This window comes from Chionomys nivalis, chromosome 19, assembly GCF_950005125.1.
Source record: "Chionomys nivalis chromosome 19, mChiNiv1.1, whole genome shotgun sequence".
In the NCBI taxonomy this organism is placed as follows: domain Eukaryota; kingdom Metazoa; phylum Chordata; class Mammalia; order Rodentia; family Cricetidae; genus Chionomys; species Chionomys nivalis.
The window spans coordinates 49,131,053-49,154,712 of record NC_080104.1 but is presented as its reverse complement, the minus strand read 5'-3'; the positions used below and the strand labels follow the sequence as shown (position 1 = coordinate 49,154,712).

At 45.3% G+C, this 23,660-nt stretch overlaps 1 protein-coding gene across 10 annotated transcripts in view; it reads right to left on the bottom strand.

Moving 5' to 3' along the window:
- The window catches only part of Ank3 (ankyrin 3), a 445,234-nt gene that overhangs the window by 134,255 nt on the left and 287,319 nt on the right, over window positions 1–23,660 (bottom strand). For all 10 annotated transcript variants that reach the window (XM_057751281.1, XM_057751283.1, XM_057751286.1 and 7 more), the window contains 8 exons: window positions 18,312–18,410; window positions 14,680–14,877; window positions 11,584–11,682; window positions 8,530–8,628; window positions 6,903–7,001; window positions 3,609–3,806; window positions 1,227–1,325; window positions 845–943 (listed from right to left, as the gene is read on the bottom strand). In XM_057751281.1, coding sequence (XP_057607264.1) covers window positions 845–943; window positions 1,227–1,325; window positions 3,609–3,806; window positions 6,903–7,001; window positions 8,530–8,628; window positions 11,584–11,682; window positions 14,680–14,877; window positions 18,312–18,410 — 990 coding nt within the window. The remainder of the gene's footprint in view (window positions 1–844; window positions 944–1,226; window positions 1,326–3,608; window positions 3,807–6,902; window positions 7,002–8,529; window positions 8,629–11,583; window positions 11,683–14,679; window positions 14,878–18,311; window positions 18,411–23,660) is intronic.

Below are 23,660 nucleotides of genomic sequence, written 5' to 3'. Positions count from 1 at the left end.
GTACACTACACTTGGTGTTTCTTTCTCAGAAATCTAAGATGTCTACTGGCCAAAAATTCCCTAACAAGATGACTAACGGTCCCCTCAGCAGTAACAACCACCCTCTGCCCCTCCACAGGAAACTCTTTAGGCCCTTCTGTGAGGCACAAAGCACATGCAGGCAGTGTTTTTTCTGGCCAAGAAAATGCGATGTGCGTTTTTATAAATTTTGATAAATCAGGACTTTTGTGTGCCTGCGTGTGTGAGTGTGTGTGCATGCATGCATACGCGTGTGTGAGTATTTAGGCCAGAGTCTGAAGTTGAATAACATCCTCAGTTGCTTTTCCACCCTATCCTTTTGAGACAGGGTCTCTCACTGACTCTGCAGCTTGGTCAACTAGATACATTGCCAGCAATCCCCACCGATCCTTCTGTCTGTCTCCATAGCTCTGGGACTGCGGGTGTGTGCCTCCATGCCTGGCTCTTTACATGGGTGCCGGGATCTGCACTCAGGGACCCAAACTCACGTAGCAAGCACTTTACCAAGCTGGGACATCTTGTTCTCACAAGTCAGAGTATCCTATTCCCTTAGGCTCTGTTTATGTTTTCAAACTGGCTGAGGAGGATTCCAGCTCCCTTCCCTCCCCATGGTCCAGGAATTGACTGACAAGCGTGTATTTATTGAGCATCTACCATGTGAGGTGACTACGTAGCACAAGGCACACGTTTTCCTGGCAATTCTGTCTGCAGTTTTTATGAGGCGGGTCTGAACAATGAGGACATTACAGAATTAGCAAGAGGGGATGCTTGTATAGGGACAGATAGACAACGCACACTCGGTTCTTAGGCTGTGAGTTACAAGTACCTTTGCGGCTGCGTGAGGTGAGGCTCCCTGGTCCAGAAGCAGAAGGGCCACTTTCTGGTTATCGTAATGCGCTGCTACGTGCAGTGGAGTTAGCCCGCTCTGAAAACACGTGCAGAGACAACAGCCACGGTCAAAGGTGTCTTAGTAGGAGACTGATGGATTCATGAAATGGGGTTAGACCGCATACAACAGACAACGGCATTCCCAGTGTATGTGAGCCCGGCACTGTTCACGTGATCCCAAGTATTCTTCCACCTAGTGAGACTTCACTAGGCTTAGTTACCACCAAAGTGGCTGGGAGGTGGGTGGGGTTATGATATTAGCAAGTGCTGGTCTGTTATTGTGGAGGTGGCCTGCCACAGGGTGGCTGATGACGTCATACCTTCCCAGCAGCGTCCGGAGAGGCACTCTTCTGCAGCAGGAGATTCGCTACTTCGAGCTTTCCATATTTCGCAGCCACGTGGAGAGGAGTGAATCCCTTCTGAGGAAGGAAGCAGGAGAGCATCACGAATGGAGGTGACACAGGGTAAGGCTTCTTGGGGCTGGTGGCTTATTCCAGTGACAAAGATGGGTTACACGTACGTGTGAAGAGCCGAGTAGCAAGCAACAATCGAAGACTTCTCGATCTATAGTGACAAGCAGACTATACCTAACAGGTGTGTCTAACCTGCAGCCTGTGGGGCCAGAGGTGTCTCAAGATAGCTGGGATCGTAGCCTAACACAGTTGTAGACCACGGAGTTGTGTAACAGCATCAGAAGATTGGACACCTCGGAAAACAAGGAAAATATTTTGCCCTCTGCTGACCGAACCACACTGTTCACTTATTTAGGAATTACTCAGGTGTATTTGATAAGCCAGATCTGGTAATTATTCCAGGGCTATTTGGGAGTGTCATGCTGTGGGAAGAAAGGCCTGCACAGGACCCACTTTAGGCCCATGTTGGTGTGCTTGGGTGTTGTGGAATAATCTTTTTGTATGTTATGAAGATGTGTCTTTGTCAAGGTGCCTTCTGATTGGTTTAATAAAGAGCTGAACGGCTGGAAGCTTGGCAGGAAGAGGTTAGGCGGGACTTCCAGGCAGAGTGAGAAGAGGAGATGAATCCAGGAGCAGGACAGATGCCAGAGGACAGAGAGGGGAAGAGAAGTAAAAAGCCACGAGGCAAAACATAAATTTATATAAATGGTTACTTTAAGTTATAAGAGCCAGTGAGACAAACCTCAAGCTATAGGCTGAGCTTTCATAATAATAAGTCTCTATCATTTTTTGTGAGCTGGCGGCCAAAAGAGAAATCTGCCTACACTTGGGAAACCCCATATTAAGTCTGTAAGCTCTGTGGGCTTGCATTAGCAGAGAGCATGTCCCTTCCCCTGCTCCCTGCTCCCCCACGAAAACACACAATTTCATCGCTATGCTCCTGTCTCCAGGAGCAGTTCAAAGTCCTTTAGTCTTTGCTCCCTGAGGTGAACTGGGTAATGACACCAAAAAGAGCTGGATGCTTACAGTCTCTGACTGTTCTCCCATGAGTCCAGACCGTGCAAGGGTCTAGACATCAACTAGTCAGTCAACACCCAACATTAGAGAGGATTTAATCAGAAACTGGAACGTGACCATATACTATCTCACAAGACTACTGCTAACTACATCCAGGGGGCACCTGGGATGGAGAATGGCTGGGGTGCACTGTGACCCCCAACACCCATTATCATGTTTCGCATTCTAAATGGCATCCAGGATCCGTGATGTGTGTGTGACTTGACTCTCCTAAAGAGCCCAAGCAATCATGGGAGATGAAGTTTGGGACCGTCACTATTTATTCAGGTGTTTTTCTTCAAGTATTTATAATCATTGTTGTATTAATTATACACTAGTCCTTCTTATCCGCAGACAGCAGAGAGATTTCAGCACCTGTCGCTCTTCTCAGTACACATCATAGGCCAGTTTGTCTAGCTGTGACACTTTGTTATGTCCATGCAGTTCTCATAAAAATCAAATATAGAAACAAGCACACCATTTTGCATTCTCTGTGCAGCTATAGCCACGGGAGAATATTACTTGAAGATACCAAGATGTCAAACTGTAAATCAAACAGCTATAACAAAAGGAGAGGCAACAACAAACAAGAACAAGAGAAACCTCTCCCTATTTGAAGGTTGTATAGAAGCCCGGCTGTGGTGGCACACACCTATAATCCCAGCCCTTGTGAGGCAGAGGCAGGTGGATCTCTGAGTTTAAGGCCAACCTGGTCTATAGACCGAGTTCCAGGACAGCCAGGGCTACATAGAGAAATCCTGTCTTAAAAACAAAACAAAACAAAACAAACAAACAAAAAACCAAAATAATCCAACAAGTAAAAACAAACAAAAAACAAACCAAAACAAAATGAAAGAAAAGATAGCTGTATAAAAGCACCAATAGACTAAGTGTGTAGTGTTTTTGATCTCAGCAAAGGAAATCAGCAGGTGTGTTCCAAATTGCCATTGAAACCACTCGAGTAATTTGCAAAACAAAACAAAAATATCCCCTCTGACCTAGATGTCATTTAGGTATCCTTAGAAGATAATATATCGAGAAAAAACAAAGAAGCAAAGAACAAAAGAAAATTCCTCAAACCTGGAAAAACTACTTCCTGTTGAGCAAGGCTTCCCTAGCCACATCCATGACTAGCCTAGAGGTCCCACTGTAGACTAAGAACCACAGCTTCTTAACCCATCACTGGGCGGGTGACTCCAAGTAGGGTGTGCTTCGGGAGCCAAGCCTACATACCTTTGTTGTGATGGATAAGGATGCTCCGTGGTCCAGAAGGAACGCAGCGACGTCCTCATGCCCCTCTCGGGCCGAAAGGTGAAGCGGGGTGTACCCAGAGGTGGTTGCAGCATTGGGCGATGCTCCTTGCTGCAACAGTTGCTGCACTATATCCGCCTTCCCCAGCCGGGCTGAGATGTGGAGCGGGGTCTGGTCATCCTAAACGCCAGGCGGAAACACAAGGTCAGTGAGCCTGCCAGGTAACGGCGCCATATGACAAATGCAGGGGATGTTAGCTGCCCCGTGTCTGAGGGACATACAACTCTAATTCAGCGCTAAGGGAACCTTGTTTCTCTTTTTCTATGAGGTTTGTAAATGTGAGGCCCTTGACCTTTGTGTATGAAAGCATGAAAGACAGTTCTACCTGTGTATCACTTCTTTACCCTGCTGTGGAGCAACGGTTTCAATCTACAATGACTCTTTTTTTTGGGGGGGGGGGGGGTAAATCTGAATAAAGCTCACACGCCTGTGAGTTATAGTTACTTGTGCAAGCCACATATTTTACTGCTCTATTACCTTACTGGTGCCACCTTTTCCCCACAGTCAAAAGCTTAAAAAAGGCAAAACAGGGTCATGCAGGGGTGGTACTTCGGGGGTTTGTCAAACCGGGCATTCTGACAGCAAGGGCGGCATCTGCCTACAACAAAGGGCTAACTTATTGTAGTTCATCCAAAGGCACAAAGCCTGAATGGACTGAGTCCTGCACCCAAGGGGCTGGTGACAAGTGGGAGAGCCACCTAGTCCTAATCTGTCCAGATAGGTACCCCCAAATGGCACATGTCATTTCCCTGAGTGAAATGCCCACTGAAACGTAGCGTTTCTTCAGACCCCTCTGGCAGGAGAGGCAGAAGAAAGGGTAGAACCAAATACGGGTACTTCTTTGTGTGGAGAGCAATGGCAGAGAGACTACACAGCCAGTAGGAAGCATAGGGGGATCGCTGTGGATTGGCCGTGACATGTCCTCTCCAGGCGCATGGGTTTGAGCACTTGTTCCTTGACTGATGGCACTGTCTAGGAAGCCTGTGGGACCTTCAGGAGTTAGAACCTCACTTGGGGGAAGTGGGTCTCTGAGTTTGGGTCCTGAGGTTTGATAGCCTAGCCCTATCCTCTCTTCCCAGACTGTAGATGCTTGACCAGCTGGCCTCCAGCTGGGACACTGTCTTTCCCATCAATGAGAAACGACCCTCCTTGGGCCGTAAGTCACAATAAACTACTGCTCCCTTCAAATGCTTCTTTTCAAATATTTAAATACAGCAATGAGAAAAGTAACTAACACAAGCAACAAGAGGGGGCACCAGGATGCCACGGCAAGCAGGAGAAATCCTGAGGTCAGAAAAACCAAAGGAAAAGTTCACACCCCTCTGCCATGGCTACCTCAACCCCAGAACCTGGCTGTCATCCGTCTCTCAGGCTCTGTTTGGAGCATCCCACCTGTATGATCTCAGACACAGATGATGACACAGAAGTCGTCATCCTATGGTTTGTGTGAGAACACTTGACTGTGGGTCACATCCCCATATGGCGTTATTAACTCAACCAGGGGCCACAGACCCATGGTAACCAAAAATTAGTTCAAGAACCACACACACATATATGAGGGATTTCTGACAGCAGTCGCCCAGGTCCCTTATAGAGTTTCATTGTATCTTTGGTTCTGAAGATGAAACACGAGCGCTTTGTACTGCACACGCGGCCCCGCCACGCAACACCAGCAAACCCTGCTTAAATACCCTGGCTCAGTTTCCATGCTATTGTGCAATACGAACCGCCATGTTTTAAACTGTACCCGCTCTAACAGAAATGACATAGTTCAATCACTGAATGCAAAGACGTTTACCATTTTTCCATTGACATTCCCAAGCATGTAAGAATCATATGAACATGTCTATGGGTTGGAATGGGACAGCATGCTGATTTTAAAATTACTGTTTCAGCTGCTGACTTGAGTTTCACAAACAGTCATTCAATGAATTTTTGGCTCAACTGGGACAGGATTTCTAACAATTTCTGAACTGGTCCTCAATATTTTATAGCATGTATTTATGCAAGGCAGTGGTCTCAAGCATGAACAATTACGAGATCAAAGCCTGGATGAGCTCTGAAAAACTTTGAAGATGTTCTGCATCCTGAAGTTCCAATGACCCAGCCAAGATTTAATTCTTTACGAAAAAATAAACTAGCACATCCACTGTTACTAACACATCCATTGTTAAGCATGCTGAATCGCTGTCAACTTTAATAAATGCGGAGGCTCTGTGGGTGTCACAGAGTCGATATAAAGTACATTTATGATCTATCACTAATAAAGACTGAATTTGTGTTGTGTCCTGATTTATATATCCTATATATCTGGGATGACAAGAGGCAACATTTAAAAAGTTCTATTCTAGATAAGGAGATGGCAGCACAGAGACATCAATTAATTTGCCCAGTGGAACTCAGCAGCTCAATGGTGGAACAAGATTCAACTTCAGGCAGTCAGCTGAGATTAGTCTTAGCCATCCTACCCCCTTCATGAAATTTAAAGTATAAATGTCACCTGCAATAACAACTAGATGTGCTGTTTCTAACCAACATGCACGAAGACGAGGACTCTTACTATCAGTGATAAGATACTGCCTCTCTGGTCATTTCGTTTTACTGAGTTGGAAGCATCTTCTAGACCAGAGTCTGTAAGCTATACTTCAGGGTGTATAACCCACACCGCTGCCACTGATGGAGAATCAAAAAGTTAAGAGATTATTCAGCCGGGTGTGGTAGTTCAGTCTCCCAAATGTTTGGACTTCCGGTGTGAGCCAGGCTTTCAGAGCCCTCATCTACATCTGGGGCATGATGCTCTTATATTTTATAGAAGGGAAAGAAAACCACATCCTTTTTCCTTTTGAGGCTGTGCCAGCCAACAAAGAAGTCAACCTGAAAGGTGAGTTCGTGTTTACAGGCTGTGATTGTTCTAGAAACTTCCTCCCTGAGGTCATCTCAGCGTGAAGAGCTCTGGACCTACCTAGATCTGGTTCCTAACATGTTAGGGGCTTGGAAAGCACCCAGGGCAGTTCCTTATTTTACATAGCTGTGCTACACGGGTGACTGGCCATGATGGTAGATTATTTTTATATGATTATTGGGTGGAGCCCTTCCTCAGTGGAAGTATTATTAAGACCTGTTTCAGAGAGACAGTAAACATTCAGCTAAAAAGGTTTACTGAGCCCTAGGCTTCTGCCTCAGTTTCAGTTTTAAAGTCTCCCGTCTTGCCCTTACCTTAGCTTTTGCTTCTACCTGAGCTCCGTCTTGTACCAGATACCGCACCACTTCCGCTTGGCCTGACCGAGCTGCCATATGCAATGCTGTTTCTCCTCTCTGGGGAACACAAGCCAAAGTCAATTAATGGCGACTCTCAAGATCAATGCTTTGTCGGCATGAAGTTATAGTGACTTTATTACACAAAGAATTGCCCGGAGCACTTCCTTGCTGGAAATATAGGGAAACAAACGCGTAAATACTTTCCCAGGATGCTGTGCCAGGGTGTCAAGGATATGGATGCAACCTCGAAGGGCCCAGCTGCTGATGCTCTCAGAAGCACAGCTCAGAGGTCTACAGCGAGGCACCCTCAGGGTTGACAAGGTACCAATGCTCCCAGGGTGGAGAGGAGACACGGCAGGTGAGCAAGTTGAAGGGGAGAGATGCCTGCCTACTTAACTTGCCCTCGCAGTCTAATTGTGCTGGATGCCAGTCTTACCATGGCACACCTATTTTCAAAGAACTGACAGTCTGGATATCAGTTTCAATTTATCAGTTCTTAAATACTGTCTCTCAGGATTAAACATAAACACTACACAGGGGCACCAAAACTGCACTGAGGGTCAGATGTGGCCTGCCCCCAGTGACCTAAATACATAGAAATCACATTTATAGGTACCATCATGAGGGGCATTGTCCCACCCCTATCCTACCCTCTTGTTCAATAATCTCTGACTTCGATTATTCATTCAAAAAAATGACAACCTGACAGAAAGCATACCCTGGCATAGAAATAATAATAAAAACCAAATACAGTGGCTTGCACAAGCAAAACCCACACTGAAGTGACTTGGATAAAATAAGCTTTGCCCCACAGGTCATCTACTTGCATGGATAGAGGGAAGGTGGCCTTGCAGGAGACAAGACATGGGCTTTCTGGAAAGAAGCGGAGGATGTTGATTGCTTTGTTAGATGTTGTTCTTTACGGAGGACAATAACATCTGGATTTAACCCTATACAGGTGTGTGTGTAAAGCTTCGGGGTGGTCTTATGCTTGTGGTCCATTGTGCTAAGAGGATGATGTTAAACTTGAGAGTCTGTAAAACAATGTTGGAGGATACAGCATGCTCGGGGTGAGCAGTTGCTGCCTAGGGAATTACTCTAAATCATCTCATGGGTTTAATGGTGATGGTTAGTATGGGGAAACAGTGCCTGGTACTCGGTTAAGTCAGATTTCCATGGGCTTGCTACGACAGGGTAGAACCCTCTTAAAGCAGATGACTTTGAAGTGGTGTGAAATTACATCTTCACATGTATGACGACACTGTGTGAACACACACCCTCACCGTGCAGTGCTTGTATGGGCTCTCTCAGAGAATCCGACAGCACTGGTTCTGCTCTAGTATCCAGCAGTAAAGTCCTTGCAATGTTAATGAACACATTTCTTAAATCTTAACAGTTTTTAGCCAAATGGATACTGACAGGATCTTGCCTTCAAAGCAAAGAAAACCAAAGATGTTGTCAAACTCTGTATCTGAAGTAGTAAAATTAAGTGTTAATGAACTTATAGTGAATATGTAAGGCCACAAAAGCCGCTCTTTTCAGCATCTTAAAAACTCAACTGAACTTCTTTGTTAAGGGTACTTACCACATTGGTGGTGTTTGGGGAGGCTCCATGGTGCATTAGCTGTGACACGATATTTACATGTCCCATGAAGGCAGCAACATGGATTGGGGTAAGGCCCGACTAAAGGGGAAGGAAGAAAATGTTGATGGTTGGCTTATTATGCAAAGGGCTTCATTATGCGCTTGCCTGCCTGCCTGCCTGCTTCCCTCCCTCTACCCATCCATCCAGCCATCCATCCAGCCATCCAGCCATCCAGCCATCCAGCCATCCAGCCAGCCAACAATCCATCCATCCACCTGTCCATTGTGGGAATTCCTTCAGTTGATAGCCTTTTAGATACCAGCCCATTTTGGTTGTCTGAGGTACCATAAGCGCAGATGAAAAGCATGCGTGGCCCCTTTCTGTTGGATTCAGTTTCCAGTTCTATCAGATCGTTACCCTTACTGTGAGTTCTGTCCCCTCAAAAATAAACCTTTGTTATACTTCACTCAGGACTACTGGGGAACTCTTTAATGCCTACACCTGCCCCTTCATCCATCCATCCATCCATCCATCCATCCATCCATCCGCCCGCCCGCCCGCCCGTCCGCCCGTCCGCCCGTCCGTCCGTCCGTCCATCCGTCCATCCGTCCACACATCCATCTACCCACCCATCCATCCATCCGCTTATTCACTCCATCTATCCACTCATTTATTCATTCATTTACCCATAATCCACACATCTATCTTAACCAGCTCAGGGGTCAAATGAGAAGCAATCAAGTTATTCACCATTATGCCACAGATTCTATGAGGTGAATATAACCTCAGCATAACTGCCCCTAAAGTAAGATCTGTGATTATGAAAGACTTACCATCATCTCTATTAAAGAAACATTTATTTTATCTTTTGATAGAAATTTAAGAAAAAGTTGGGAGAAAGATAAAGTTTATTCTTCCCTTACTATGGAACCTTTCTTGCCCATATGTGTGTTTGCATGTGGGGTATGGCAATAACATACACATTAGTAAAATGCTGGCTACTAATTCAAATACTATTCTGGATTTGGAGCTCCCATGAACTCTGAATAAATGAAACCTATGATGCAAACCATCCCTTTAACAAAGAAAAAATCAACATTAGGCATGCCAGTCATTCAATAAATGAGCATTGTAAATGAATAAAATGTTTTAAGGCACATCAAGAATAATAGTATATTTGCTTCAAACCCTATGTACATATATATACCTTCTACCCTGACACTATGACAGTGGAAAGCAGAACTGATTGGCTCTAGGGTATTTTATTTTGAATATATCCATGGATGAGAGGTATAAATAAAGTAGTCAAAAAAGAGAATTACAGTCTCAAGACAAGAATCTTGTGAAGGATTTCAATTTCTGTGTGCTACTCATGTAACTTTGCTCCATTTTTAATTTTCAGAATTTAATTAGCTTAAAACATGAACCTGATAAAAATAATATGAATAGAAGGCTTGGCCTTTATTTTTAAAGAGGGAGAAAGTATCATTAATCTCTATTGATATTTGAGATATGCCAAAAAATATATGACAGAACTGGTTCTGAAGCTCAGTGGTAGAGTCTTACCTAGCATGGATAAGGCTGTGGGGTCAACGCTCTCTCTCTCTCCACATACACACACACACACACACACACACACATGCACACACACACTATACATACAACAGTACACTAATATATATGCATACTATATATATATACACGTATACATACATGTACATACAAAAATAAATGATGAAAGAAGATAAAGTCTATCTGCTCAGCCTCCAATAGTGAAGACTGAAGAAGAGCAGAACGGGAGAGTTTTTGTTATAGTTTGGTGCCCTTTTCCAGGAAGACAGGAGTTAGGTGTCAGGGAACTACCCTCTCAAGTTCTCAGGGAGCTGGAGTCCGGTAGGGGCTTCTCATCACAGGCCAGCATCTCCAGACACTAGCACAGCTTCAATCTAACATTTGTCTCAGGGTCAATCCTGGCCTCTAAAGGCCTTCCCTGCACTGAGATGCACTGTTCTATACAAAACAACAACAACAACAAAAAACAAACAAACAAACAAACAAAAAAAAACACCAGGGTACCTAACAGGCAGACACAAGTCTCATAAAAGAGCAGATTTGCACCGTTTTTCTTAACCATTGTGTGTTGAGAATTTAAAAGTGTTTCGAGGCAAGGCAAAAATGCCACATGCAAGCAGCAGTTACAGGAGATTTGTGTCCAGTAACAAGCATGCAACAAGATTTTCTGAACTGTGGGCTTGTACGGAAAGATTTGGGCTGAAGGCTCAGGAGCCATGGGAGCCACAACTGGATAAGAGCATTGACAGAAACATGTATGTAACCGCCCCACGGAGACACCCAGGACTAGGGCAGATTTCTTCTAGGAGAAGAGCCAAGGCTAGGATTTGCAGAGCCCCTTGGAGTTGAGAAGACAGAGGTGGAATGGGGTGACGCAGGTCTGGAGAGGGGAGCACAGGCCTGTTTGCCATGTGGAGAGCCAGGGCTGACTCTCAAGGATGGATTCTTGGTGGATTCGGGGGATAGACACAGGACTTCTCTGCCCCTACCTACAGCGCCCCCACACTTCATGCACTGTAAACCTCCATGCACCACGATCCTTCTCATAGCAAGGGAACAGGTTCCTCAGCCCAGGAACACTGACATTTTCAGCCAGACAGCTTCAGCCAAGGGTGAATCATTGGTGGCTCAGCCAACCTCTCCCCAAAAGATGACAATGAAATGCCCCTTGCGAGACAAACTGGCCTCCACGAGAGAAACAGTACATGCAAGATTTGTCCCTGGTCACCTTTGCACAGTGGAGCCTGCATTTCGATGGTGTCTTCTGAACTACATTTCTGTCCTGGGGTACACTTATATCAACCAACTCACGCACTCACACCCATGGCTGCTCCCTCCTAAATCTTGAGAGTCCTTTTAGAGAAGGGTGAAGAATGTTGCTTGTGATGATAACAAGCGAAACTAGCTGCTTCCCTGGGGGAACCCCCACGGTTGAGGCTATACTCTCTTCTTCCCTGGACCCCGAAAGCACCCTCCTCTCACCTCGGTTACGGCTTGTATGGATGCACCATGCTTCAAAAGGAGTTCCATTACTCGGATGCGGTTCTTCTTGCAGGCGATATGGAGAGGAGTGAAGCCGTTCTGTAAAGGGACAAACATATACATCTGCTTAACCCCGTTCCACAGGAGTCAATTCTGCTATGGGCAACAAAAGGTATCTAGGAGAACGAGAGCCCTGCAGACTTCCAAACCACAAGAGATTAGACACGTGGTGGCTCTTCTTTCCTGGAAGGAACAAGAGTCTGAACTGGTTCCTTGTAAGGTTCCCAGGTGGTCATAAGCAGGATGTATAAGTTGGCTGTAAGTTCCTGGTAAGGAAATGCAAAACGTTCACACACATCCTTATTTCGGAGTTCACTGTTTCAAGTGATTTAAAAAAAAAAATTGTTTTGATTTTTGACTCCGAGTCTCACGATGTAGCCCAGGTTAGACTCAGACATGCATCTTCCGCTTGTTTCCCTTTTCTAGTTATTATTTTATATATGGTGCTACATGTAAATCTGTGTATCAGGTGCGTGCAATGCCCTGGAGGTCAGATGCCCCTAGAACTGAAGCTACTAACAATTCTAAGTTGCCATGGGGGTGCTAGGAATCGAACCTGAGTCCTCTGGAAGAGCATCTGAAGTTCTTAACCACCAAACCATCTCTCCAGCCCTCTTACTTTCCCCTTCAAATTGTTGGGACCACAGCCATGTGCCATCACACTAGCTAATGTACTTTTCTCTTTTCCTTACTATTTTTTTTTTTTGTGGTAGTGGGGAGTCTTTAAATGCTTGTGCCAGCACTGACTTGCCTGACGTCACTGTAGCCAGTGATTTCTTCATATTGAACTTGCCTGACTTACAATGTCTCAAGTGCCCACCCTCTTCCTGCCTCTGGGCAACTGTGTACAGGGATCACAAGCCTTACAAAACCACTGCTGTCCAGATCTGTAAACTTAGACCATCAAAATCACATATGCCGGTGGGATGGATCTGTCTTCTAGGGAGACATTAGTGTCCTGCCTCTTACCTGGATCCCCAAACATTACATCTTGAGTTGAGCCTCCTGAGACGTGGTAGCTAAGGACCAGAGTAGTTAACTGAGCACTTCCCATCCCTCTATGCATGGAGTTATGGAGCTAATGTTCCCTTCTGTCTCACTAAAACATAAAAGCAGCTGGGAAAAACATGGGCACAAGGATCACAAAAGGTGATTTGCGAAGCCAACCTTTTGTTTGCATAGCCAACCTTCTCCAGTGCCTGTTCTGACTTGTCCCCGACTTGTGTGGCAGGACACTGTTCTTTCCAAGCGCTAGAGAGTTTCATTTCTTCCGCAGTTTTAAGGCAGTTTTAAGACTTAAGCGCACAAGGCTGATCTGTGGTGGGGCATGCCTTTAATCCCAGCACTCAGGAGTCTGAGGCAGGGGGAAACTCTGAGTTTGAAACCAGCCTGGTCTACAGAGTAAGCCACAGGACATGCAGGACAGCCAGGGCTACATAGGAGAGACCCTGTCTTGAAAAACTAAAACCCAAAAGAAACCAGACCCCCCCCAAAAGAAAAACTTGAGCACAAGCTTACTCTAAAAACACTAGAATTTAGATGACTCAACACATTTGCTTGAATGTTTAAATTTATAAAAGAATTGGCTTTTAAACAAATTACCCACCAGACTGTTCTACCCAAAAGCTGAGGCTGGGCAGCCCACTTCAGCTGTTAGTAGGGAAGTGTACAATACTAAGGTCTCAGGGCAAAGTCAAAGAGCTGAGGGCAAAGTCACAGCGGGTGCCACCAAGGAGGTTGCTGGGACCATTTCTTTGGTCATAGTTCATCCCAGGGTAAGTATCTACAATGCCCCTCTGCTGGGAAAACTTTAGTCATAGGAAAAAGAGAGTTAAGCACACGCCCTGCTTTAAGGCCCTTTTTTTTTTCTCATATGGAAAAATGAATGAGTCACGGTCACTCACCGCTCCCCTCCCTTCTCAGAATGCAGAGGCTTTTGACACACTGGGCAGGTCAAACAGCCCCTGAAATACTTTTCAGTGGAAGCTGTTAAGATGGCAACCTCTCCCCCTGCCGCTGCATGTGGAATTCCAATCCCCTCCCCCAACCCTGAGTTTCAGGCACCTGAACTCCCAGGCCAGAGTCTCGATAGCTCTGAAGGACAGTGCAGCGATGGAGGAGGGAAGCAGATACCTGCCTGCAAGGGTTGGTTGGATGCAGCCTTTACCACAAAATCCTTAGTAAATGAATGGTTTCTCTAAAGCTGGGCATTTTCATCCTTTCCCTGAGCCAAGTGCTTATTCTGAATGAAATATAAACACCTTACTAAGGATTATTTATTTTAACCCTAACAAACCTTGTCTTATCGAGAAAAACCGAAGGTTAACATCATTTCAGCTCACAAATTCTTCGACAAATATTATTGTTTTTAAGACAGGGTTTTACTGTGTAGCTCTGGGTGGCCTGGAACTTGTTTTATAGACCTAGCTGGCCTCAAACTCAGGTCTCTCCTGCTATTATGCTCAACTGCATTTTAAAAATTAATAATTTTTACATATATACATATATGTATAAACATATACACACATGTATGTGTGTAAATATACATATACAATTTTTTTCTGAAACAAAGACTCACTTTTTAAATTAGGCTGGTTTTAAACTCATGGTAATCCTCCTGCCTCCACTTTACAAGTGCTGGGATAAGAGGTTCAAGTTGCCAAGCCTGGTTGGTTTCACGAGTAAATGTGCCAGAAAACCGTAAACAAAACCACTCAAATATCTACCCCAGGGGATAGTAACATTACCACTGTGAGGTGGATGAAGCTGGTCACGTGGGTCTTTTTGTAACCATGTCATGTGAGGCCTTCACTCGTGGAAGAGGAGCACGAGTGAGACCTTGAAGGGCTTTGTCAGCTTTTTCCCATCAGCACCGGAGGCTTTGTCCACACCCAAGGACGCTTGCAAAGACTAACAAAGGACTCAGATTGAATGGACTTTCTGTCTTTATCTCCGGAAGCGCAATCCCCCCACATGCAAGGCGCCCTGTGCGTCAGTGAGACACTGGATGGCAGGACGGACCGCAGGACGACTCACCAGGGCTTTGGCATTGGGGTTAGCTTTCTTATCCAAAAGAACCTTGGCAACTTTGTAATGGCCGCAGTGGGCCGCCACGTGGAGCGCAGTCAGGTAGTCGTTGGTGACATCGTCCACGGGCACGTTGTGCTGCAGGAGGAGCTGGACGCAGTTTAAGTGGTCTCCTTGTGTGGCCATGTGCAAGGGAGACAGTCCGTTCTGGAACACAGAAGGAAAAGAGGACTCACGGTTTTGCCTTTTTTAGCGCAAACGAGCCGGATACAGGGCAAACAAGGGCCGGGCGGTGGTGGCGCACGCCTTTAATCCCAGCACTCGGGAGGCAGAGGCAGGCGGATCTCTGTGAGTTCGGGACCAGCCTGGTCTACAAAGGGAGTTCCAGGACAGGCTCCAAAGCTACAGAGAAACCCTGTCTCGAAAAACAAAACAACAACAACAAAAAACAACAACCAGGGCAAACAAGGAAGGCGTTAAAAACTCTAACTCTTTGTTTAGAAATACCTTATGTTTTTAAAAGGTGTTGACGATTGTTTTGGGTGGCACCTGCTTTGAAAACTTTCCCTTTTTCTCAAATTCTCAGAAAAACAAACCATCAAGAGTAATTTCTTTCCCCACTTTAAAACTCATATGGGTTGCACCGGAGCCCAGAAACCCACTGCATTCTTAGCAGGATTTCTTATCTTTTGAAACTACAAATAAATAAATAAATAAATAAATAAATAAATAAATAAATAAATAAATAAATAAATAGCCAATCAATCAATCAAAGGGAGAACTAATTAGCAGCCACTGGTCTATTACTGGTTTAACCCTTGTAGATGATTTTATCTCCTAGGGCAGCAGTGGAAACCTTCATCCACTTCTAGAAATCTGGTGCCCCCTGGTGTCAACGGTGGGTAAAAGGACCATCCGCCTAGTTATCTTAAATCAATTTAGCCTTCTTCGTCATGTGCTGGGCGAAGCCACTGAAGATTTATTTCAAGATCTCAGAGAAGAAATGGATAGAGGAGGCCTTAAGTTCAAACCGCAGAACCAAAGGCGAAATGTCTGGAGTGACATTCACTCTGCGGTGGACGCTTTTCCAAAGAGAGCAAAGCAAGGCAGGCTAGGTCAACGACAGTCTTCTCAAACTTCAGTTGAATAGGATGGCAAAGTGGGCGAGCCTGGGGGATTTTCAGCAGGCCTATTTCCCACGGGGAGGTCTACAAATACTAATAATATATTTTAGCACACTAAATAAGCCAAACCCTTTTCTCTCGCATAACAGCAATTTTTTTTTTTTTTTAGAAGCCATCAGTAGTTTTTAAAGACCTGGTAGGCATGCCTACGGAACCAGGTGCATCTGAATTCTCCAAGGCCAGTTATTAACTCTGCATGCATTGTAGCATGAGATGGAAAACTCCAAGACAAAGCAATGAGAAATCCCTTAGCCATCCCCACACTACCGCTGATGGGCATATATTTCCGGTATTTGTGCTCCTTCAAGGAAAGAAATTTATGACAGTATTTTCCCAAACTGCCTAGCAGAGAGTGCTGCAGATGAGACAAAGATAAAAGCTCAATAAATATTAACATGAATTTAAAGACTTGGGCCACCACTGGCGAACTGGGATGTTCCAGCCTAAAATATTCCCCTCCCGCGTGACACTGGAGGTGTCTCCAAGGGCTGGGACATTTCCCATCTGACACCGCCACCCACAGGCATCTGTGCTCTCTCGCTTCTGCCAAATCCTCCTTTATGTTTTCATGTAGTCTTCGAAGGAGGACTGAGTAAACAAATCTGAGAGACCACATGACTTACTGGAGACTCTAAGTGGAAAGCAGTGTCGAAAACAGAAAGAGGGTTCTATCCTAGTGAGATTTAACCACTAACTTCATATACCTAGAGTCACCTGCACAGGAAGTCTTAATGTAGGAATGCCCAAATCAGATCAGCCTGCAGGCATATCTATAGGGGTTTGTAATGATTGGCAACTGATGTAGGAAGGTCCAGCCCAGGCAGCAAGTACCTGCAGCACCAGAGAGGGTCTTTTGAAACAGTATAAGGCGTGCCAATGGGAAAGGAACCCTGCTCAGGTGACACCAACTTAAAGATATGGTGAGCACAGGTAGAATAGGCAGTCAAAAAGTTGTATTTGGGCCGGGCGGTGGTGGCACATGCCTTTAATCCCAGTACTCGGGAGGCAGAGGCAGGCGGATCTCTGTGAGTTCGAGGCCAGCCTGGTCTACAAGAGCTAGTTCCAGGACAGGAACCAAAAGCTACAGAGAAACCCTGTCTCGAAAATCAAAAAAAAAAAAAAAAAAGTTGTATTTGGTGGGTCAGGGAGATGGCACAGTTGTCAAAATGCTTGTTGTACAACATTGAGGACCTGAATTTGATTCCCTTGAACGCACATAGAAAGCCAGCTATGGCAGTACGTGCTTGTTATCATAGTGATAAGACTGACAAGTGGCTCCCTGGAGCTTGCTGGCTAGCCTAGCCTCAGGGACGAGCTTTGGCTCCTTGAGAGATTCTGAGCATGGACACACCTGCACATGAACATGCTGACCATGTCTTTAGAGAGCCGTCAGCCCTCTAAAACAACAAAGCTCTCAGGTAACCCCAGATCCCAAAGCCAAGGGCGTGTAGGTTCCCTGCTATGACCAATTTCAATTTCAAGTTTCTCTTGTGATTGCAAAACCTGGAAACAGGAAGCGAGACACACACTTGGCTTCGCGAGCCAACACGAGGGTTCCAGTGGACTGCTGGGAATGAAAAGGGCAGGGCAGGCTTACCCGCCAAATCCCACACAGTTGGGGGGATGGACAAACAGAATTTTAATGTTTTCAATGTGCACGGAACTGAGGGCCCAGTGCACGACAGGCAAATGCTCTACCGTTCAGCTGAACCCCCTGCCTCAGCCTATGAACTCTGAAGAAATCATCTGGGGGTAGGGTGTAGAAAAAGACTCAGAACCCAGCCAGAAAGTAGATCTTTCCGTCTGTTTAAAGCAGCAGTCAGCCGAGCTCTGAAAGTACCATTGTGTAATATTAAGTAGTAAGCAAAACAGACCAAGAGTAACAAATGAAAAAAAGGCTTTACTGTAAAACACATTATACAGAAAAGCTTCATAAACCTAACTTATTTTGTATGCACGTATGTTTGCATGTGTGTAGGCATCCACATGTGTGTAGGTGTGCATGCACTCATGCCTGCATGCAGATGCCTGAGGCCAACAGTGGACGTCTTGATCACCTTCCACTTTGCTTATTGAGAGAGGGTCTCTTGCTGAACCCACTTCATACCAGTTCTGGCTAGTATGGCTAGCAAGCTTGCAAGGAGATTTTGCTGTCTCTGCCTCTTGAACTCTGGGATTGCAGGTGGCCACCACACCTGTCTGGTCTTTATAACTTTCACATGGGTGCTGGTGACCTGAAGCATACATAGTCCTCATGATGGCAAAGCGAGCCTTTGTCTTCTCAGCTATTTCCCCAGCCCCCAAACTTATTTGGAGCTCCTCCAAAGATCTGACGAACTTACGTTCCTTAAGTGGTTACGGGTGTCAGTGTTTCCTCTCATTCCAAAGGCTCAGATAAAAACAGCGAAGGGAAGCAGACCCGAGCACAGTACCACGTTCAGAAACCGAAGACCTCACCTTGGTTTTGGAAAGGATGGGTGCGGCTCTGTCAAGCAACATCTCTACCACCTGCTCATGGCCACTTCTTGCCCCACAGTGCAGCGGTGTCAGACCGTCCTGTGGAACAAAGGCGACACTATAAGTTGGTGACGTTAAGTATGTCTCAGAGATGCAGCGTATTCTCAAAGATCCGTTATGGTATAAGCCTTCTAGGAAGCTGTGGGCCAGGGATATCAAAGGTTGGCTCCTGGATTCCATACACTAATTTTCTATTTTAAAAACTGAGAACTATGTTTTTGTAAATTTAAGTGCCAGAGATGGGGCTGTTCCCACCTGCCCATGGCAGTGATTACAAGTGTGAGTCCTGTGTTCTTTGTGGGTTCTGGGTGTTAGAAGCGGGTCCCCATATTTGCACAGCAGTAACTCTGCCAACTGAGCTATCTCCTCTGACCTAAATGTTTAAAGAGGGTTCATGAAAGAAATGTTATACAGTTTAGCCTTCCTCTTACGTATCTATGCATGCCACTTTGTGACACTTTTTCTTAATGTAATTGTGCTGGAATATAGTAATCACTATATCATAGCCTCTACTGTGAACATATATAAATTTAATTTAAAGATAGCTTTATTGATTTTTTTTGAGAACACAGCCTCAGAATATCAAAATAGATCAGTTTAGGATGATCAATCCAACTGTTCAAACATGGCTGAGTGAAATACAAAAATAAATCAACAATTTTGTGATTATTAAACCATTTGTAAAAAAACCTTTTAATGAGGCGGGCAGTGATGGTGCACGCCTTTAATCCTAGCACTCGGGAGGCAGAGGCAGGCGCATCTCCGAGTTCAAGATCAACCAGGTCTACAGAGCAAGTTTCAGAACAGCAGGGATTATACAGAGAAACACAGTCTCAAAAGACCAAAAAAGAAAAAAAAAATCCTCCCAATAAACTGTGCATCATCAAGGTCAGTTCACGTGTCTGCTGCCGAGTTTGACGTCGTTAGAACGAGACAGGCTTCAGACGATAGAAACCATCTCTGGTTGTTGCTTCTCCAGATGTTCATAGTGCTAGATTTTGTGTGCAGAGCAGACTAACGTGTAATTGGCTGCCTTACAAGCCCTCTGAATGCTGCAACCTCCACGTCAAAGTACACTCAATATTTGAGCCAAAATCTTTTGTTTCATTGGTTTCTCTTCCTTTCCTTTTTGCTTTTCAAGATTGGTTTTGTTTTTATTTATGTCTATGTGTCTTTGTAAGTGTAGGCCATGTGCATATGGGTGCCTTCTGGCCTTTGGAGGCCTGAAGAGGATGTCATATTTCCTGGCACCAGAGTTACAGGAGCCATCCAACATATGTGCTGGGACCCAAAGTTGGGTCCTTTGAAAGAGTAGCAAGCACTCTTCGCTGCTGAGCCATAACTCTAGTTCAGCGGTCCTCAACCTGTGGGTCATGACCCTTTGGTGGTCACACAGCCCTTTCACAGGGTCACCCAAGACCATCAGAAAACACAAGATATTTACATTACAGTTCATGACAGTAGCAAAATTACAGTTAAGAAGTAGCAATGAGGGCTGGAGAGATGGCTCAGCGGTTAAGAGCACTGCCTGCTCTTCCAAAGGTCCTGAGTTCAATTCCCAGCAACCACATGGTGGCTCACAACCATCTGTAATGAGGTCTGGTGCCCTCTTCTGGCCTGCAGGCATACACACATACAGAACATTGTATACATAATAAGTAAATATTTAAAAAAAAAAAAAAAAAGAAGTAGCAATGAAAACAGTCTTATGGTTGGGGTCACCACAGCATGGGGAACTGTATTAAAGGGTCGCAGCATTAGGAAGGTTGAGAGCCACTGCTCTAGCTCCTCTGAACATCATTGCTGTTTCCGTCAGCGGCCACGGATTTATGACCCATTTTGGCAACTCTTCCGGTAGGCACAGGAATTGATTTCCCATCCGTTTGGAGTTACACAGCTCTCAACAGGACACAGAGACTTTATCTTCTTCCTTACGCTCCTCCCCTCCCAGAGTCCTGCACTCTGGACCTGCGGACCTCCCTTCAAGTCTCACAGACAAGCACCAGCTGCTCAGGAATAATTAGGAAAGGAGACTCAGCAGGGAGCTAGGTGAGCTGAGAGTCACTCAGCTGAAGCTGTCCAAGTGTCCCCAACTCCCTGGAGAAGTTTTCACAGACAAGCTGGCTTCTGTGCTTTCCAGTGTCAAGTGTGAAGATCCCTCCAGGTAATAAAACCCACCTAAAAATAATCATGTCTACCAGTACCCTGGTGCTTGGCTCAATATCCCCGATTCACTTTCTACCTGACTGGGCAGTTCTGAGAAGGATGCACTGGGATGCACAGCAAGCAGGTACGGCCGCACGTATAAACTACTGCAGCTCTAAGTAGCATCAATGTTCTTTTTTTTTTTTTGCTTTTGGTTTGGTATGTAAGCCCATTGGAACACTCTCCAGGGACACCTAAATATCCTTCCTTTCATGCTGATTTCAAGTGTCTGCTTTATAATTCACAGCAATGCAGTCTTCCAGGAGGAAGCCACCGAAGAAGCAGAACACAGAAACTTCCAAACTTCCAAACAAACAAACAAACCCACCTCCAAGACCCAGCAGTTTCCTAGTAACAAAACACCTGAGTATGTCTAAGCAGGAATATAGTGGTGACACTGCCCTACCCATCACCCCAAGTCAGCACACACACACACACACACACACACACACACACACACACACACACACACTGTGACTCAGTGACTGCTGTTAGTAGGCTAACATGTCAAAACTGCGGAAACACTGGAATACATGTAGAAAATGACAAACTGAAGTCCTGTAGACAGAGAAGCATTCCAGCTGCTCTCCTTCATCCTGGGAAGTTATTCTTCTCACGCCAACATGCTAGACACCACATCACCTATGTGGCCATCTCAGTAGAGTATGGTACACACCACATCACCATATGTGGCTATCTCAACAGAACACGATAAACACCACATCATCATATGTGGCCATCTCAGCAGAACATGGTACAGACTACATGTACCATGTATGGCCATCTCAGCATAACCAGTTGCAAGCACTGACTTTAAATAGTTTTAGGCATGCTGCTCCAGACAGTTTTTTTTTGAGTCTACCTTAAAAAAATAAGTTTTTATTCTGAAAATCTGAAAGTATTTCAGACTTCAGTAAGCAGTTTTTTTTTTTTTCATACCTCATGGTCAAGTATGATTCATCTCTATGTAGATTTATCTGAAGACACCTTATAACTTAATTCTCAAATCATTCCTACAAGGAAAATAAAATCCTTGCTAAAAAAGAAAAAAAGAAAACTCTAGGAATGGCCAGAGGGTTCACGGTGAGTAAAGGAAACTGCCATGTAAACCGGAGACCTGAATTCAATCCCAGAACCCAGGCAAAGGTGGGAGGACACAACTGACGTCATAGAATTGTCCTCTGATATGTGCCCTGTGACACAAACACCCACACCCACACATTGCATACACACAAATAACAGTTAATTTAAAGAATTAAACCCTAGGGTTTAAAGAGGCTTAAAGATGACTCTTCCCAAGGATGCACAGGCTGAATTCAGAACGAGGCCAGAGGGGATGTGGGCACAGCTCAGTGGGCACAGCTAAAACCCTGAGTCCAGCCAGTGTGAGGCGGCCCTGGGTTTCTCCCCAGCACTACAAGGGCATGTGCCAAGGGAGGCTCAGGTTATTAGTCATGACCAGGCAAGACAACCAAGGGGCAGTGCGGAGCAAGTGCCCAAGCTTAGCTCGTCGGTCACTGCTCCCCTTCTTTCTTCTGCAGTCTAACGCTTGTATCTCTGTGTCTTCTGCAAATAGGTGGAACCTACGGACTAAGGATGTGAAGATTTTCTCTTCAGTGACAGAGCCAGGCTCTGCCACTCTTGGAGCCTCTGCTCCCTCAATCACTTTGCTTCAATGGCACAGTCAGCAGTTTCCCAAGGTCAGATTCATCAGTTCCCCCAACCTGCAAAGAGCAACCAACAGGAGAACCCTGGCAATGCTTCTTCCCATCGGCTACAAATGTGATCCGGCATTTCACAAATTGCTCTAGTCTTCAAGGAGAGTCCCAGCAGGAGATTCACCCCACAAGGAAGCTGGGCAGCCTGTCATGAAGGCCAGCTGTACAGGTGGGGCTGGCTGAGCTTTGGGGACATTTGTAGGTCAATGGAAACAAGTCTTAAGACAGTTAATGAGCAGTTCAGTTTTTTTTATATTCAAGGACACTGAGGTTGCCCAGTTACTCAGTAACACTTAAAAGTGTGTAAACTCAACAAGCCATACTTGATTCAGTCAAAACGAGTATTGAAAATTAGCAGACACTCAGTCTACTTTATATCTTTTGAACAAAAATAAGATGAAGAAAATAGCATGAACTTTGAACTTCTTTAGTGTTAAAGCTGCATGGCGGCTTATCTTTCCCAGCACAGATCTCTGCTTAGGAAGGGTTCTGGCCACTGCCATTCACTTCTCTGTGAAGTATAAATGCGCCAGAGCAGTGTGGGGGAGGAGGCTCAGTGAGCCAGAGTGCTGGTGAGCAAGCATGAGGACCTTAGTTCGGATCCCCGTCACCCATGTAAAACACTGGTCATGGTTGTGCATGCCTATTACCGTAATACTGCTGTTTGTGATGAAGGAGTGCTGGGAGGTGGGCCAGGAAGATGCTGGGGCTTTACCGGTTGCCAGCAGACTAGTGCAAAAGCAGCAAACACTGAGTTCAGGGAGAGACCCCCATCTCAAGGGAACATGGAGAGAATAAAGGAGGACCACCCTTGACAGGGCTCCTCCAAAATCATTCACTGGCCTCCACATGGGAGCACACATCCACACATGCCAACACATTCATGAACAAAATAATTCCTCAGGGTGGCATTCCAGGTCTTTTAACATCTACCCTAGATTCACCCTAGCTTTCTCTGTCCCCTTCCCTTGTCCAAGTGAATATATTTGTGGTCACCCCTGTCACAACTATTCATTTGAGAGATACTTATTCTAGAATCCAAATCTTTGTTATTTAACGCTATAAGATCTCTCTGTCTGTCTGTCTGTCTCTGTTTTTCCTATCTCCCCCTCTCTCTTTATTCCTTGAGATAGCATTTTATGTAGGTCAGGCTGTCCTCAAATTCACTGTGTAGCCTTAGATATGATCCCGAACCCTCAATGCTCCTGCCTCTACCTCCTGAGTGCTGGGATCACAGGACAGGTGTGCGCCACCATAACTGGCTTACCCACTGCTAAAGACCAAACCAGTTTCCTGCTACATTGTCAGCACCCATCCATGCCTGTTTTCATTGCTACTGCACAACTGTAATCCTGCTACTGCTATG